Raw genomic sequence first — 13,263 nt, forward strand, 5'->3', positions numbered from 1 at the left:
AATTGATTGTCTCTCAACTCTAGACTCACTTATCTGTATTCTGGGACTTTGTGCCTAGCACTTTTTGCAAACTGTGCTTCTCCTTTGCCATCTGGCTTGTTTTTAGGTCTTGCAAAGAAAGAGTACTAAGAGACTAGAATGCTGAAGATATGGAGAAGAGACTTTTCCCCTTCCCATTAGCCTCCCAATATTGTCAGTATCACCTCAGCAATGGCTCTTGTTTTAGCAGCTGTGGTTTGTTTCCAGACTCCAACTTTTCTCTGGCATTCTGGAGGGTATCTCTTAAAGGCTTCTAGGTTCTGTTAATCCCATCTTTTTGCCTTTATTTGTGTCCCTAGTGGACATTTTCACTTTTCTCAAAACCTGTTTACTAATTCCTTGTTAAATTCTTTCTTAAAATAAATGATGTTTGTTTTCCTTGAGCAATACACATTTTTTCTCTTTACTAGTTTGTCTTTTAGTAATTATATTCCATCATACGTATTCAGATTAAATAAGACTAAAGTTAATCATTACCTTTACCTTTTGGCAGATTTTATTTTTCAAAAATGGCTACAGCAATATTTTCAATCCCACATACTCTTCTAGAAGCTTACTACACTGTAGTCCCCATTAAGACCCCTGAGGTCAGGTCATAAAAGGATATATAGCTGGCTTCCTTTTGGCTCTCTCTCACTCTTTTACTTGCTCTCTTGGAAAGCTCACCTTTGGAACCTAGACGCCATGTTGTGAGGAAGCTCAAACTAGCACACATGGAGAAAATCTCTTGCTACCAGCCTGCAGGCAGCATCAGGTGGTCAGACATGTGAGTAGGCAGACTTTCAAATGATTCCAGGCCCTAGATTTCACAGAGCAGAAACAAGCCATTGGTACTGTTCTGTGGTGTGCCATGCCAAACCCCTAACCCACCGACTCCATGAACATGGATTGTTTATGCAACTAAGTTTTAGAGTTATTTATTGTGCAGATATAATAACTAGAACAACTCTTCAATTTCCAAGTTATGTACTATTGTCATATATTTTATCTGTATTGTGTGTTTTAATTCTGTTGTCATGTACTTTAATGTTCTTTAATTCTAAGACTTTATATAGTCAGTGTTTGTGTTTATACATACACATATATATAAAACTTTCTTTGCTTTTCGTTATTTTTTGTATCTAAGACTTACTCCTATGGGCTGAACGTTTGTGTCTTCCCAAAATTTATATGTTGAAATTCTAATCTTCAAGGTGATGTAATTTGGAGATGGGGCCTTTGAGGAGTGATTAGGTCATGGGGGCAGAGCCCTTATAAAAAAGGCTGGAGATCTCTCACCCCTACCATATTAGGACACAGCAAGAAGGTGCCATCCTTGAGCTGGCATGTGGACCCTCACGAGACACTGCATGTACCAGTGCCTTAATCTGGGACTTCCCAACCCCTAAAAATAAATTTTTGTCACCTATAAGCCAGTTTATCATGTCTTGTTACTGTGGCCTGAATGGACTAAAACACCATCTGGGATAAATTTTTATCTGAAATACTTGCTTTAGAATTTCATTTTGTGAGAGTCTGCTGGTGGCATACTTGCTCATGATTTGTTTTCTGAACATATCTGTATTTTTTCCTCATTCTGTAAAGATATTTTTGCTGAATATAGATGCCTAATTTGGCCTTTATTATCTTTCAGCACATTGGCATTGGAGATATTTTTTCATTTTCTCATGACTTCCTCTGTTGTTCTTGAGTCAGCTGTCAGCCTAACACTTACACCTTTAAAGAAATTTATTTTTTGGCCAGGAGCAGTGGCTCACGCCTGTAATCCGAACACTTTGGGAGGCCAAGGTGGGTGGATCACTTGAGGTCGGGAGTTCGTGACCAGCATGACCAACTTGGAGAAACCCCATCTCTACTAAAAATACAAAATTAGCTGGGCATTTTGGCAGGCACCTGTAATCCCAGCTACTCGGAAGGCTGAGGCAGGAGAATCACTTGAACCCAGGGGGCAGAGGTTGCAGTGAGCCGAGATCGCACCATTGCACTCCAGCCTGGGCAACAAGAGCGAAACTCTGTCTCAAAAAAAAAAAAATCTCTTTTTTTATCTGCTTTGGTTTTATGCAATTAATATGTTTCTGAGTATGGATTTATTTTTACTAATCCTGCTTAAGATTTGTTGAGATCTTTAAATCTGGATTTGTGTCTTTGATTACTAGTTCTGGAGAAGTTCTCAAATACTACTTCACATATAACCTCTTCCTCATTCTCTTTTCTTCTATGGAGATTCTCATTAAACATGATAGACCTTCAGTGTTCTGTCTTCAGTTTTTAACACCCTCTCTTCTATATTTTTCAATTGTTCTTTCTTGTCATGCTTTATTCTGTATAATTTATTTTAACCCATATTCCAGTTTACTTACCTCTTCATGTGTTTCTTGTCTACTTACAGCCATCTATTTTGTTGTGGTGGTGGTGGTGGTAGTTTTATTTTTCAGTCCTAAAAGTTCTGTTTGGTTCTCTTTTTTAAACCTGCTAGATCACTTTTATAGTTTTTTATTCCCTACAGATATTTTCTAATATGTCTGTTCTTGAAACTATGAGGGCTGTTTTACGATCTTTGTCTGCTGCTTTCAGTTTCTGAAATGTCTGTGGCCCTGTTTCTGTTGTTTCTTCCAGCTAAATGTATTGTCGGTCTCCTGTGAGACTCTCCACATTGGCAAGGCCCTGGGCTTTGATTTCTGTTTCTCTTGTCGGTTAGTTTTCCATTTATTGCATTCAACTACAATGTGTCACCAACTTTAGGAATCTACTTTTTAAAAGTTTTTTATATTAAGCACTCTAATTTCTTATAGAATGCAAGAATTCACTCAACACTTTGAAATGATAAGAAATTAGAGCTCTTTAGTCTCATCTACCTATATTTTGACCAACTCAATTGTAAAACCCTTGAGAATAATACATATGTGCTGCTTTTATAATTTTTACATTAACAGTGATTTATATAAATACTCAATACATTTCAATAAATACTTAACATTAATGCTCAGGCTTTATGTCCCAATTTTTTTTTTTAGACAAAAAGTAAACATTGGGTCATATTTATTATACACTTTTTTGTCAGGTTTAAACTAAAATACAATCTCATTTGAAATTTAATAAAGTATTTTTACACTCCAGAAATTAAAAGATCAAAATGACATAGAGAAAAGCATTTCTCAATGTTTTCATTTGTCGTATTTATGATTCCTTATTAATTGTCACTGCCTCTCCATTTAAAAGAAAGCCTGACTTGATTTTGCATATATTGCTACACAGATTATTTATCTTCATATTATAGTAGATCTTAAAGAACTGGTTCTCAAATTTGTTATGTATAGCAATTACCTGTGTTGTATGCTTAAAAGGCAGATTTCTGGACCAGCCTCAGCGCCGCCCCCCCACCCCCAAAATTATAATTCAGTAAGTCTGAGAGAACTCTTCATATTTTCAGGCATCCCAGGAAGCTCACTGAATTAGTTCGCTAGGATTGTCATTACAAATACCACAGACCATGTGGATTAAGGAACACAAATTTATTTTCTCACAAGTCAAGAAGCCGGATTTTCAAGGTTTTGGCCAGGTTGATCTTTTTTTCCCCCCGAGGCCTCTCTCCTTGAGTTGTCAATGGCTGTTTTCTCCCTCTGTCTCACATAGTCTTTCCCCTGTAGAATATAGACCATATCTTTTCATTCTTAGTTGATTGTGTGATTCCCAAATTGATAACCATCAAAATCAATTTAGAAGTTTGCTTTTGAAGAAAAAAATTATGAAAAAATATCCGTTATTTTGATTCAGTAAATGCAGTCTGGGGCTGATGGTTCCATATTTTTAAGAACTCCGGGTACTTATAATCAGGCTTATCGTACTTACGACACAAGATGATGATACAGCCTTTCACGATCTTTGTAAGGAAATAATGGGCTGATTTTGAGTGGCAAAAAGATGACACCAGGGAAAAACATGGGAATGGAGACATTTATTTCCATTAACAAAAAATGTGGTATATAATATTTCCATTGGAAAAGGGCTCCTCTAGTACATTTCATGTCTCTAACTTCCAGCTAGGTAATTAAAATGACATTTGATAAATTGGTCAAATCAGATTTCAGCAAAACTTAGGTTTTTTGGGAATTGGTAGAATTTAGAACTAGAGAAACTGCTGTTGGAATTATATAGGGGAAATGTATTTCATTGAGGCCTAAAGAAAAAAATTCCATCTAGAAAGTACTATGTGTTTTCAACTTATGTCAGTGCATGGGAATGTGTATATCTGCAGGTTACCACCACAGCCGTAGTCTCTAGTTTCCCTGTGAATTGGTTTCATTCTGATAAGATAATGAAATTGTATGGTACAATGTTTAATTCTAATTCTGGTGTTCGGGTGAATGACTTGGTAATCAGTATCAGGAGAATATAGGTAATTCTCTTTAAAAGTAAGAACTTCGTTTTGAAAATATAAATTACCAAGATACACAAAGGAGCTTTCACATTGTATTTCATGCAATGTGTGGATTTTTCTTCAACTTTTCACTTCTCCCTTCCATACTGGGTTCTTGACCTAGAAATTGTGGGTAGAAAAACTTAATTAGCGAACCAATATTGTAGAAAACGGTGGTTCTTTATTTTCAGTGAGTTGATTTTCCTGCTCGTGTGTGGAACATTGCTGGTGTGTTTAGTAAATGTTAGGAAAATAAATACTGAATATTCAGATGCTTTTTTAAATTTTATTTTATCCTGGACCTGTAACTTTGTACCTAATAATTTTTTTCTTCCTCTTTAGCTTAATAGGCCTTATATTTTGAAGCGGCTTTTAGTTTAAACTGCTAATTTCTGGAGTTGGGAAATATCTTTGACCATTCTTGTTCCATTATTGCTCTTGTCTTCTGGTGTAAGAGAGAGCCAAATGCTGACATGGGTTAACAGGGATCAAAAAAATCTTATTTTCTTTTAGATAATATTTTATTACATATTAGCTTTTTCCAAATCTCCAGATTGGAACCCTTATCTGCTCTACAACTCCCATTTCCCAAGTTTGATGTACTAGCAGTCTCACTGTGCCACAGCCAGCTATGAGTCCAAATTCCTGAAGCAATGTTAGGGTTCCACAAAGTTTTCTTAAAATATCAGCATTATTTGTCAAGATAAGTTTTTATCTTTGTGTAGCTTTTCTTAGAAAGTCCTATTTTCATTGTCATGTACTTTTCCATCATTTTTCTGCTTTTGAAAGAAAATACGTTACACTACAGATAATATTCTAATTATTTAAAGTCTTTCTTCACAGGACCCTCTAATTCCATCTGTTCTTATGTCATTCCCCAGTCCCTATAACAAAGGCATCTGAAATGCAGGGGGAGGCTGAGTAGTTTGTTCCCGACCACAAAGCAAACTGAACACATTCAGTCATATACCAATAGCAATCTGGTTGTCTGTTTCTAAAATCATTAAGGTGCTTTTTTTTTTTTTTTTGTATTGTCTGTTTTTTCTTCCCTGGCCCTGCCCTGAGGGTGGGGCCCCTAGTCAAGGTGCAGTACTTTGGCAGTGACAGCATGGGCACCTAAAACCCCAAGAGAAAATTTAGCCTTCCAGCCAGAGAAATCAGGAAAGGTGGGCAGAGGGGAGAATTGGAATTACATTTTTCTCTTTCTTATCTCTAACTTTCTTGGAGAGATTGGGCAACTGCAGTCTCACAGAACTGCAATTACAGCACAGGTGTCATTAATAAGCTCCATCATTCTAGCTAGAACACCAGGAAAAAGGACCCTTGGCGGCTCGAGAGTATGGAGAAATCCCAGAGAGGTGACAGCTGGAAAAGAGTTATCTCCTAGTTCTGTGTATGAAGTGACACAAATTCCAGGCTCACCTCTGAATTGTGCATGCACAGAACCAGATACAAAACAGATGGCAAAGGCGTTGACAGCTAAACTAAGGCATAAACCACAACCAAGTCCCAGGCTGAATACAGACCCAAAACAGCATAACAGAAGCTTTGAAAACTGAACCAATATTGGAATGGCTTCCCACAGAAAGTAAGAGAGAACTGGTTCAATCTAATCAAGATGGTTGCCTGCTTTTAAAAAATGCACCAGAGAATTTTAACAGGACCCAGAGGCTCACAACATAATATTCAAAATGTCCAAGACACAATTCAGAATTACTTGATATATGAAAAACCAGGAATTACTTGATATACAAAAGAAGGAATTTGACCAATTCCCCAGTTTTCAAGGGAAAAGACAATGGATGCCAACACTAAGGTAACCAAGATGTTGAAATTATCAGATGAAGACCTTAAAGCAGCTATGCTTCATGAGGTGGTCATAAACATTCTTGAAATGAATATAAAGATAGATGTTCTCAACAAAGAAAAGCTATAAAAACCCAATGGAGAGAGGAGGTGGAGCAAGATGGCCAAATAGAACCCTCCAGCTATCAGCCCCCGCCACCACAGGAACACCAAATTAAACAACTGTCTACACTAGAAAGCACCTTAATAAGAACCAAAAATCCGGTGAGCAATTACAGTACTTGGTTTTAACATCATAGCAAGGAAAGAGACACTGAAGAGGGTAGGAAAAATAGTCTTGAATTGCCAACCTGGTCTCTTCCCCCATCTCCCAGCAGTGGCTGCTGGTGCAGAGAGAGAATCTGTGTGCTTAGGAAAAGAAGTAGACAGTGACTGTGGCACTTTGCATTGTAACTCAGTGCTACTTGTCACAGTAGAAAGCAACACAGGGCAGAATTCAGCCAGGACCACAGAAGGGAGCATTTAGACCAGCTCTTGCCAGAGAGAAATCATCCATCCCAGTGGGCAGAATCTGAGCTCTGACTAGTCTCAACACCACAGGCTAAAGTGATCTAGGGTTTGAAATAAATTTGAAAGGCAGTTTAGGCCACAAACACTGAGGGTCCTGGGCAAGTCCTGTGCTGTGCTGGGCTTGGAGCCAGTGGACATGTAGTGCACATGACCTAGTGAGACACCAGCTGGGGTGACCAGGGGAGTGCTTGTGGCACCCCTCCCCCAATCTCAGGCAGCACAACTCCAGGAAAGACTCCTCCTTTCTGCTTGAGTAGAGAAGAGGGGAGCATAAACTTGGAAAGCAGCTCACCCACAGTAGAACAGGGCATCAGGCAGAGTCGTGAGGCCTCCATTTCAGGCCCTAGCTTCTGGGCATTTCTAGACACGCCCTGGGCCAGAAGGGAATCTACTGCTTTGAAGGGAAGGACTCGGTCCTGGCAGTATTCATCACCTACTGACTAAAGCATGCTTGAGCCTTGAATAAACATCAACAGTAGCCAAGCAGTACTTGCTGTGGGCCTTGGGTTGAGACCCAGAGCTGTGCTGGCTTCAGGTATGACCCAGCACATTCCTAGCTGTGGTGGCCATAGGGAGAGACTTTTGCTTAAGGAAAGGAAAGGGAAGAGTAAAGGAGACTTTGTCTTGCAGCTTGGGAACCAGTTTGGCCACAGTGGGGTAGAACACCAAGCAGGGCCTTGTGGTTCCCAATTCTAGACCTTGGTTCCTGGATGGCATTTCTGGACCCACCTTGGGTCAGAGGGGCACCCCTTACCCTAAATGGAGAGACCCAGGCCTGGCAGTATTCACCACAAACTGATTGAAGAGCCCTTGGGCCTTGAGTGAACATCAGTGGTAGCCAGGCAGTACTTGCCACAGGACTAGGGTGGTGGTAGTCATGGGGAGAAACTCCTGCCTGAGGATTGAATGGGAAGGACTTTGTCTTACACCTTGGGTGCCAGCTCAGCTGCAGTAGAATAGAGCACCAAATAGATTGCTGAGGTTCCTAACTCCAGGCCCTGGCTCCTGGATGGCATTTCTTGATTCACTCTGGTCTGGTGTGGAGGAGCTCACCAATCTGAAGGGAAGGACACAAGCTTGGCTGGATTAGCCATTTGCCAAATCATGAGCCCTTGAGCCTTGAGTGAACATCAGCGGTACCCAGACAATGGTCACCACGGGCATTGGCCAAGACTCAGTGCTGTGCTGGGTCCAGGTATGACCCAGCACAGTCATGGTGGTGGTGGCACAGGAGTGCTTATGTCCACCCCTCCCCCAGCTCCAGGCAGCTCAGCACACACACAGAGAGAGAGAGAGAGGAGGTGGGGAGAGACTCCATTTGTTAGGGGGAAAGTAAGGGAAGAGAACAAGAGTCTCTCTGCCTGGTAATCCAAGACATTGTTTTAGATCTTACCCAAGACCATCAAGGCAGTACTCTACAAGTCTTCAAGAGTCACAATGTTCCTGGGCCCATGTGCCCCCTAATGTATATATGGCTGCAGTGACCAATGACTTAGATCAGAATACTCAATTCTTTTTGAAGACTGGGAAAACCTTTCCAAGAAGGATGAGTACAAACAAGCACATACTGTGAAGACTAGATTAAGTACCTAACTCTTTAATGCCCAGACATCAACAAACATAAGTATTAGGAACATACAGGTAAATATGACCTTACAAAATGAACTAAATAAAGCACCAGTGACCAATTCTGGAGTGACAAACATATGTTAACTTTCAGACAGTAAATTCAAAATAGCCATTTCTAGGAAGCTCAGTGAAAATCAAGAAAACACAGAGAAGGAATTCAGAATCCCATCACATAATTTAACAAAGAGATTGAAATAATTTTTTAAAGTCAAGCAGAAATTCTGGACCTGAAAAATTGACATTCTGAAGGATATATCAGAATCTCTCAATGGGGCAGAATTGATCAAGCAGAAGAAAGGATTAGTGAGCTTGAAGACAGGCTATTTGAAGATGCACAGAGGAGACAAAAGAAGAAAGAATAAAAAGGAATGAAGCACACCTACAATATCTTGAAAAAAAGCCTCCAAAGAGCAAATCTAAGAGTTACTGGTCTTAAAGAGAAGGTAGACAGAGATATCAACGTAGAAAGTTTATTCAAAGGAATAACAGAGAACTTTCCAAATCTAGAGAAAGATATAAATATTCCAGTACAAAAGGTTATAGAACACCAAGCAGATTTAACTCAAAGAAGACTACTTCAAGGCACTTAATATTCTAACTCCCAAGGATGGGATAAAGAAATTATCCTAAAAGCAGCAAGAGAAAAGCAACAAACAAAATACAAAGGAGCTCCAATACATTTGCCAGCAGACTTCTCAGTGGAAACCTTACAGGCCAGGAGAGCATGACATATTTAATGTGCAGACAGCAAAAAACTTTCCTCCTAGAATAGTATATCCAGTGAAAATATCCTTCAAACATGGAGGAGACATACTTTCCTAGACAAAAGCTGGGGGATTTCATCAATACCAGACCTGTCCTAAAAGAAATGCTGAAGAGAGTTCTTCAATCTGATAGAAAAGGACATTAATGAGCTATAAGAAGTCATCTTATCTCTTTGGGACAAAACTCACTGGTGGTAATAGACAAAACAGAATATTATAACACCGTAATTGTGGTGTGTAAACTACTTATATCTTAAATAGAAAGATTAAAAGATGAACCAATCAAAAATAACTACAACTTTTCAAGACATAGACAGTATAAGAAGATAGAAATAACAAATTTAAAAGTGTGGGTACATAAAGTATAGAGCTATTATTAGTTTCTGTTTGCTTGTTTTTGCAGTCAATGTTAAGTTGTCATCAGTTTAAGATAATGGGTTATAAGATGTTATTTGAAAACTTAATGGTATTTCAAATTTAAAAAACCTACAACATACACAAAAAATAAAAAGCAAGAAATTAAAGATACCACCAGAGAAAATCACCTTCACAAAAAAGACAAGAAAGAAGGTAGGAAGGAAGAGAAGACCACAAAACAATGAGAAAACAAGTAACAAAATGGCAGTAGTAAGTCCTTATCAATAATACATTGAATATAAATGGACTAAACTCATCAATCAAAAGATATAGAGTGGCTGAAAGGATAAAAAACAAGACTCACTGATCTGTTGCCTACAAGAAACATACTTCACGTATAAAGACAGACATAGACTAAAACTAAAGAGATGGAAACAGATATTCCACAAATAGAAATCTAAAATCCGGAGTAGTTATATCAGACAAAATAGATTTCAAGTCAAAAATTATAAAAATAAAGGTCATTATATAATGATGAAAGGGTCAATTCAGCAAGAAGTACAATTGTAAATATATATAATATATATGCACCCAATGCTGGGGTACCCATGTATGTAAAGCAAATATTATTATAGCTAAAGGGAGAGATAGACCCCAGTACAATAATAGCTAGAAACATCAACACCCCATTTTCAGCCAGACAGAAAATCAACAAACATCAGACATAATCTGCACTATAGACCAAATGAACCTAATAGAAATGTACAGAACATTTCATTCAGCATCTACAGAATACACATTTTTTTTCTTCAGAACATGGATTATTTTCAAGGATAGACCATATGTAAGGCCACAAAACAACTCTTTAAAACATTCAAAAAAAATTGAAGTAATATCAAGCATCATCTCCAACCACAATGGAATAAAACTAGAAATCAGTAACAAGAGGAACTTTGGAAACTATACAAACACATGGAAATTAAACAAAACGCTCCTGAATGACCAGTGGGTCAATGAATAAACTAAAAAGGAAATTTAAAAATTTCTTGAAACAAATCAAAATGGCAATTCAAGAGACCAAAATCTATGAGATACAGCAAAAGCAGTACTAACAGGAAAGTTTATACCAATAAGCATCTACATCAGAAAAGTAGAAAAGTTTCAAATAAACAACCTAATGATGCATCATAAAGAACTAAAAAAGCAAGAACAAACCAAACTCAAAATTAGTAGAAGAAACAATAAAGGTCACAGCAGAAATAAATGAAATTTAAATTTAAAAAAATACAAAAGATTATTGAAACAAAAAGTTTTTTGAAAAAATAAGCCAGGCATGGTGGCTCACACCTGTAATCCCAATACATTGGGAGGCCGAGGCAGGTGGATCACTTGAGGTCAGGAGTTCGAGACCAGCCTGGCCAACATGGTGAAACCCTGTCTCTACTAAAAATACAAAAATGAGCCAGCCGTGGTGGCACACACCTGTAATCCCAGGTACTTGGGAGGCTGAGGCAGGAGAATCGCTTGAACCCGGAAGGTGGAGGTTGCAGTGAGCTGAGATTGTGCCACTGCACTCCAGTCTGGGTGACAGACTGAGACTCCATCTCAAAAATAAAAAAAAAAATAAAAAGAAAAAAGAAAATCAACAAACCTTTACTCAGACTAAGAAAAAAAGAAGACTCAAATATATACTATCAGAGATTAAAAAGGAGATATTACAACTGATACCACAGAAATTAAAAGGATAATTAGAGACTACTATGAGCAACTATATGCCAATAAATTGGAAAATTGAGAAGAAATAGATAAATTTCTAGACACATACAACCTACCAAGAGGAAACCATGAAAAATCCAAAACCTGAATAGGCCAATAATAAATAATGAGTTCAAAGCCATAATAAAAAGTCTCCCAGCAAAGAAGAGCCTGGGACCCAATGACTTCACTGCTGAATTCTATCAAATGTTTAAAGAAGGACTAATACCAATCCTACTAAGATGATTAAAAAAATAGAGGAGGAGTAAATACTTCCAAAGTCATTCTGCAGTGCTAGTATTACCTTGATAACAAAACTAACAAAGACACATTTTTAAAAACTACAAGCCAATATCTCTGATGAACATTGATGTAAAACTCCTCAACAAAATACTAGCAAACAAAATTCAACAACATATTAGATTATCCAACGTGATCAAGTGGGATTTATCATCCCTGGGATACAAGGATGACTCAACATATGTAAATCAATCAATGTAATACATTGTACCAATAGAATGAAGAACAATAGTTATATGATCATTTCAATTGATGCTGAAAAAGCATTTGATAAAATTCAGCATCACTTCATTACCTGAAACTATGAAACTATGGAACTACTCCAAGAAAACATTGGGAAAACTCTCCAAGACGTTGGTCTAGACAAAAATGTTTTGAGTAAGACACAAGCACAGGCAACCAAAGCAAAAATAAACAAATGGGATCACATTAAGTTAAAAATCTTCTGCACAACAAAGGAAACAATCATTAAAGTGAAGAGACAACCCACAGAAAGAGAGAAAATATTTGCAAACTACACATCTGACAAGGAATTAATAACCAGATATATAAGGAGTTCAATAACTCAATAGGAAATAAATCTAATAAAACAACTAAAAATGGGCAAAATATCTGAATAGACATTTCTCAAAAGAAGACATACAAATGGCAAACAGGCATATGAAAAGGTGCTCAACATCACTGATCATCAGAGAAATGCAGATCAAAACTACAAGGTGATATCATCTCACCCCATTTAAAATGGCTCATATTCAAAAGACAGGCAATAACCAAGCTGGCAAGGATATAGAGAAAAGGGAACCTTCATACACTTTTAGTGGGAATGTAAATTAGTAGAGCAACTATAGAGAACAGGATGATGGCTCCTTAAAAAAAGAAAAATAGAACTACCATATGACCCAGCAATCCCACTGCTAGGTATATACCCCAAAGAAAGGAAATCAGTGTACTAAAGAGATATTTGCACTCCTATGTTTATAACAACACTATTCACAATAGCCAAGAGAAAAAGAGAGTGCAAGGGAAACTGCCAGTTTTAAACCATCAGATCTTGTGAGAACTCATTATCATAAGAACAGCATGGGAGAAACTGCCCCCATGATCCAATCACCTCCCACCAGATCCCTCCCTCAACACCTGGGAATTACAATCTGAGATGAGCTTTGGGTGAGGACACAGAGCCAAACCATATCATTCCACTCCTGGCCCCTCCCAAATCTCATATCCGTTTCACATTTCAAAACCTATCATGCCTTCCCAACAGTCCCTCAAATTCTTAACTCATTTCAGCATTAATCCAAAACTCCAAGAGCAAACTCTCATATGAGACAAGGCAAGTCCCTTCTGCCTGTGAGCCTGTAAAATCAAAGATTAGTTACTTCCAAGATACAATGGGGGTACAGGCATTGGGTAAATACAGCCATTCAAAATGGGAGAAATTGGCCAAAACAAAGGGGCTACGGGATCCATGCAAGCTTGAAAGCCAACAAGGCAATTATTAAATCTTAAAGCTCCAAAATAATCTTCTTTGACTCCATGTCTCACATCCAGGGCACGCTGATGCAAGGGGTGGGCTCCCAGGGCCATGAACAGCTCCACCCCTGTGACTCTGCAGGGTACATCCCC

The 13,263-nt window shown here is 38.1% G+C and overlaps 2 protein-coding genes across 5 annotated transcripts in view; one reads left to right on the top strand and one right to left on the bottom strand.

Moving 5' to 3' along the window:
• The window catches only part of CENPC (centromere protein C), a 269,756-nt gene that overhangs the window by 91,267 nt on the left and 165,226 nt on the right, over positions 1 to 13,263 (top strand). The gene's annotated exons all lie outside the window — the stretch shown is intronic.
• STAP1 (signal transducing adaptor family member 1) overlaps positions 152 to 13,263 on the bottom strand; it is a 53,016-nt gene continuing 39,904 nt past the window's right edge. For both annotated transcript variants that reach the window (XM_034958719.3, XM_003815808.6), the window contains one exon: positions 152 to 4,576. In XM_034958719.3, the coding sequence (XP_034814610.1) occupies positions 4,538 to 4,576 (39 nt within the window). In that variant the 3' untranslated portion in view covers positions 152 to 4,537. The remainder of the gene's footprint in view (positions 4,577 to 13,263) is intronic.

Source organism: Pan paniscus, chromosome 3, assembly GCF_029289425.2.
Source record: "Pan paniscus chromosome 3, NHGRI_mPanPan1-v2.0_pri, whole genome shotgun sequence".
Lineage (NCBI taxonomy): Eukaryota > Metazoa > Chordata > Mammalia > Primates > Hominidae > Pan > Pan paniscus.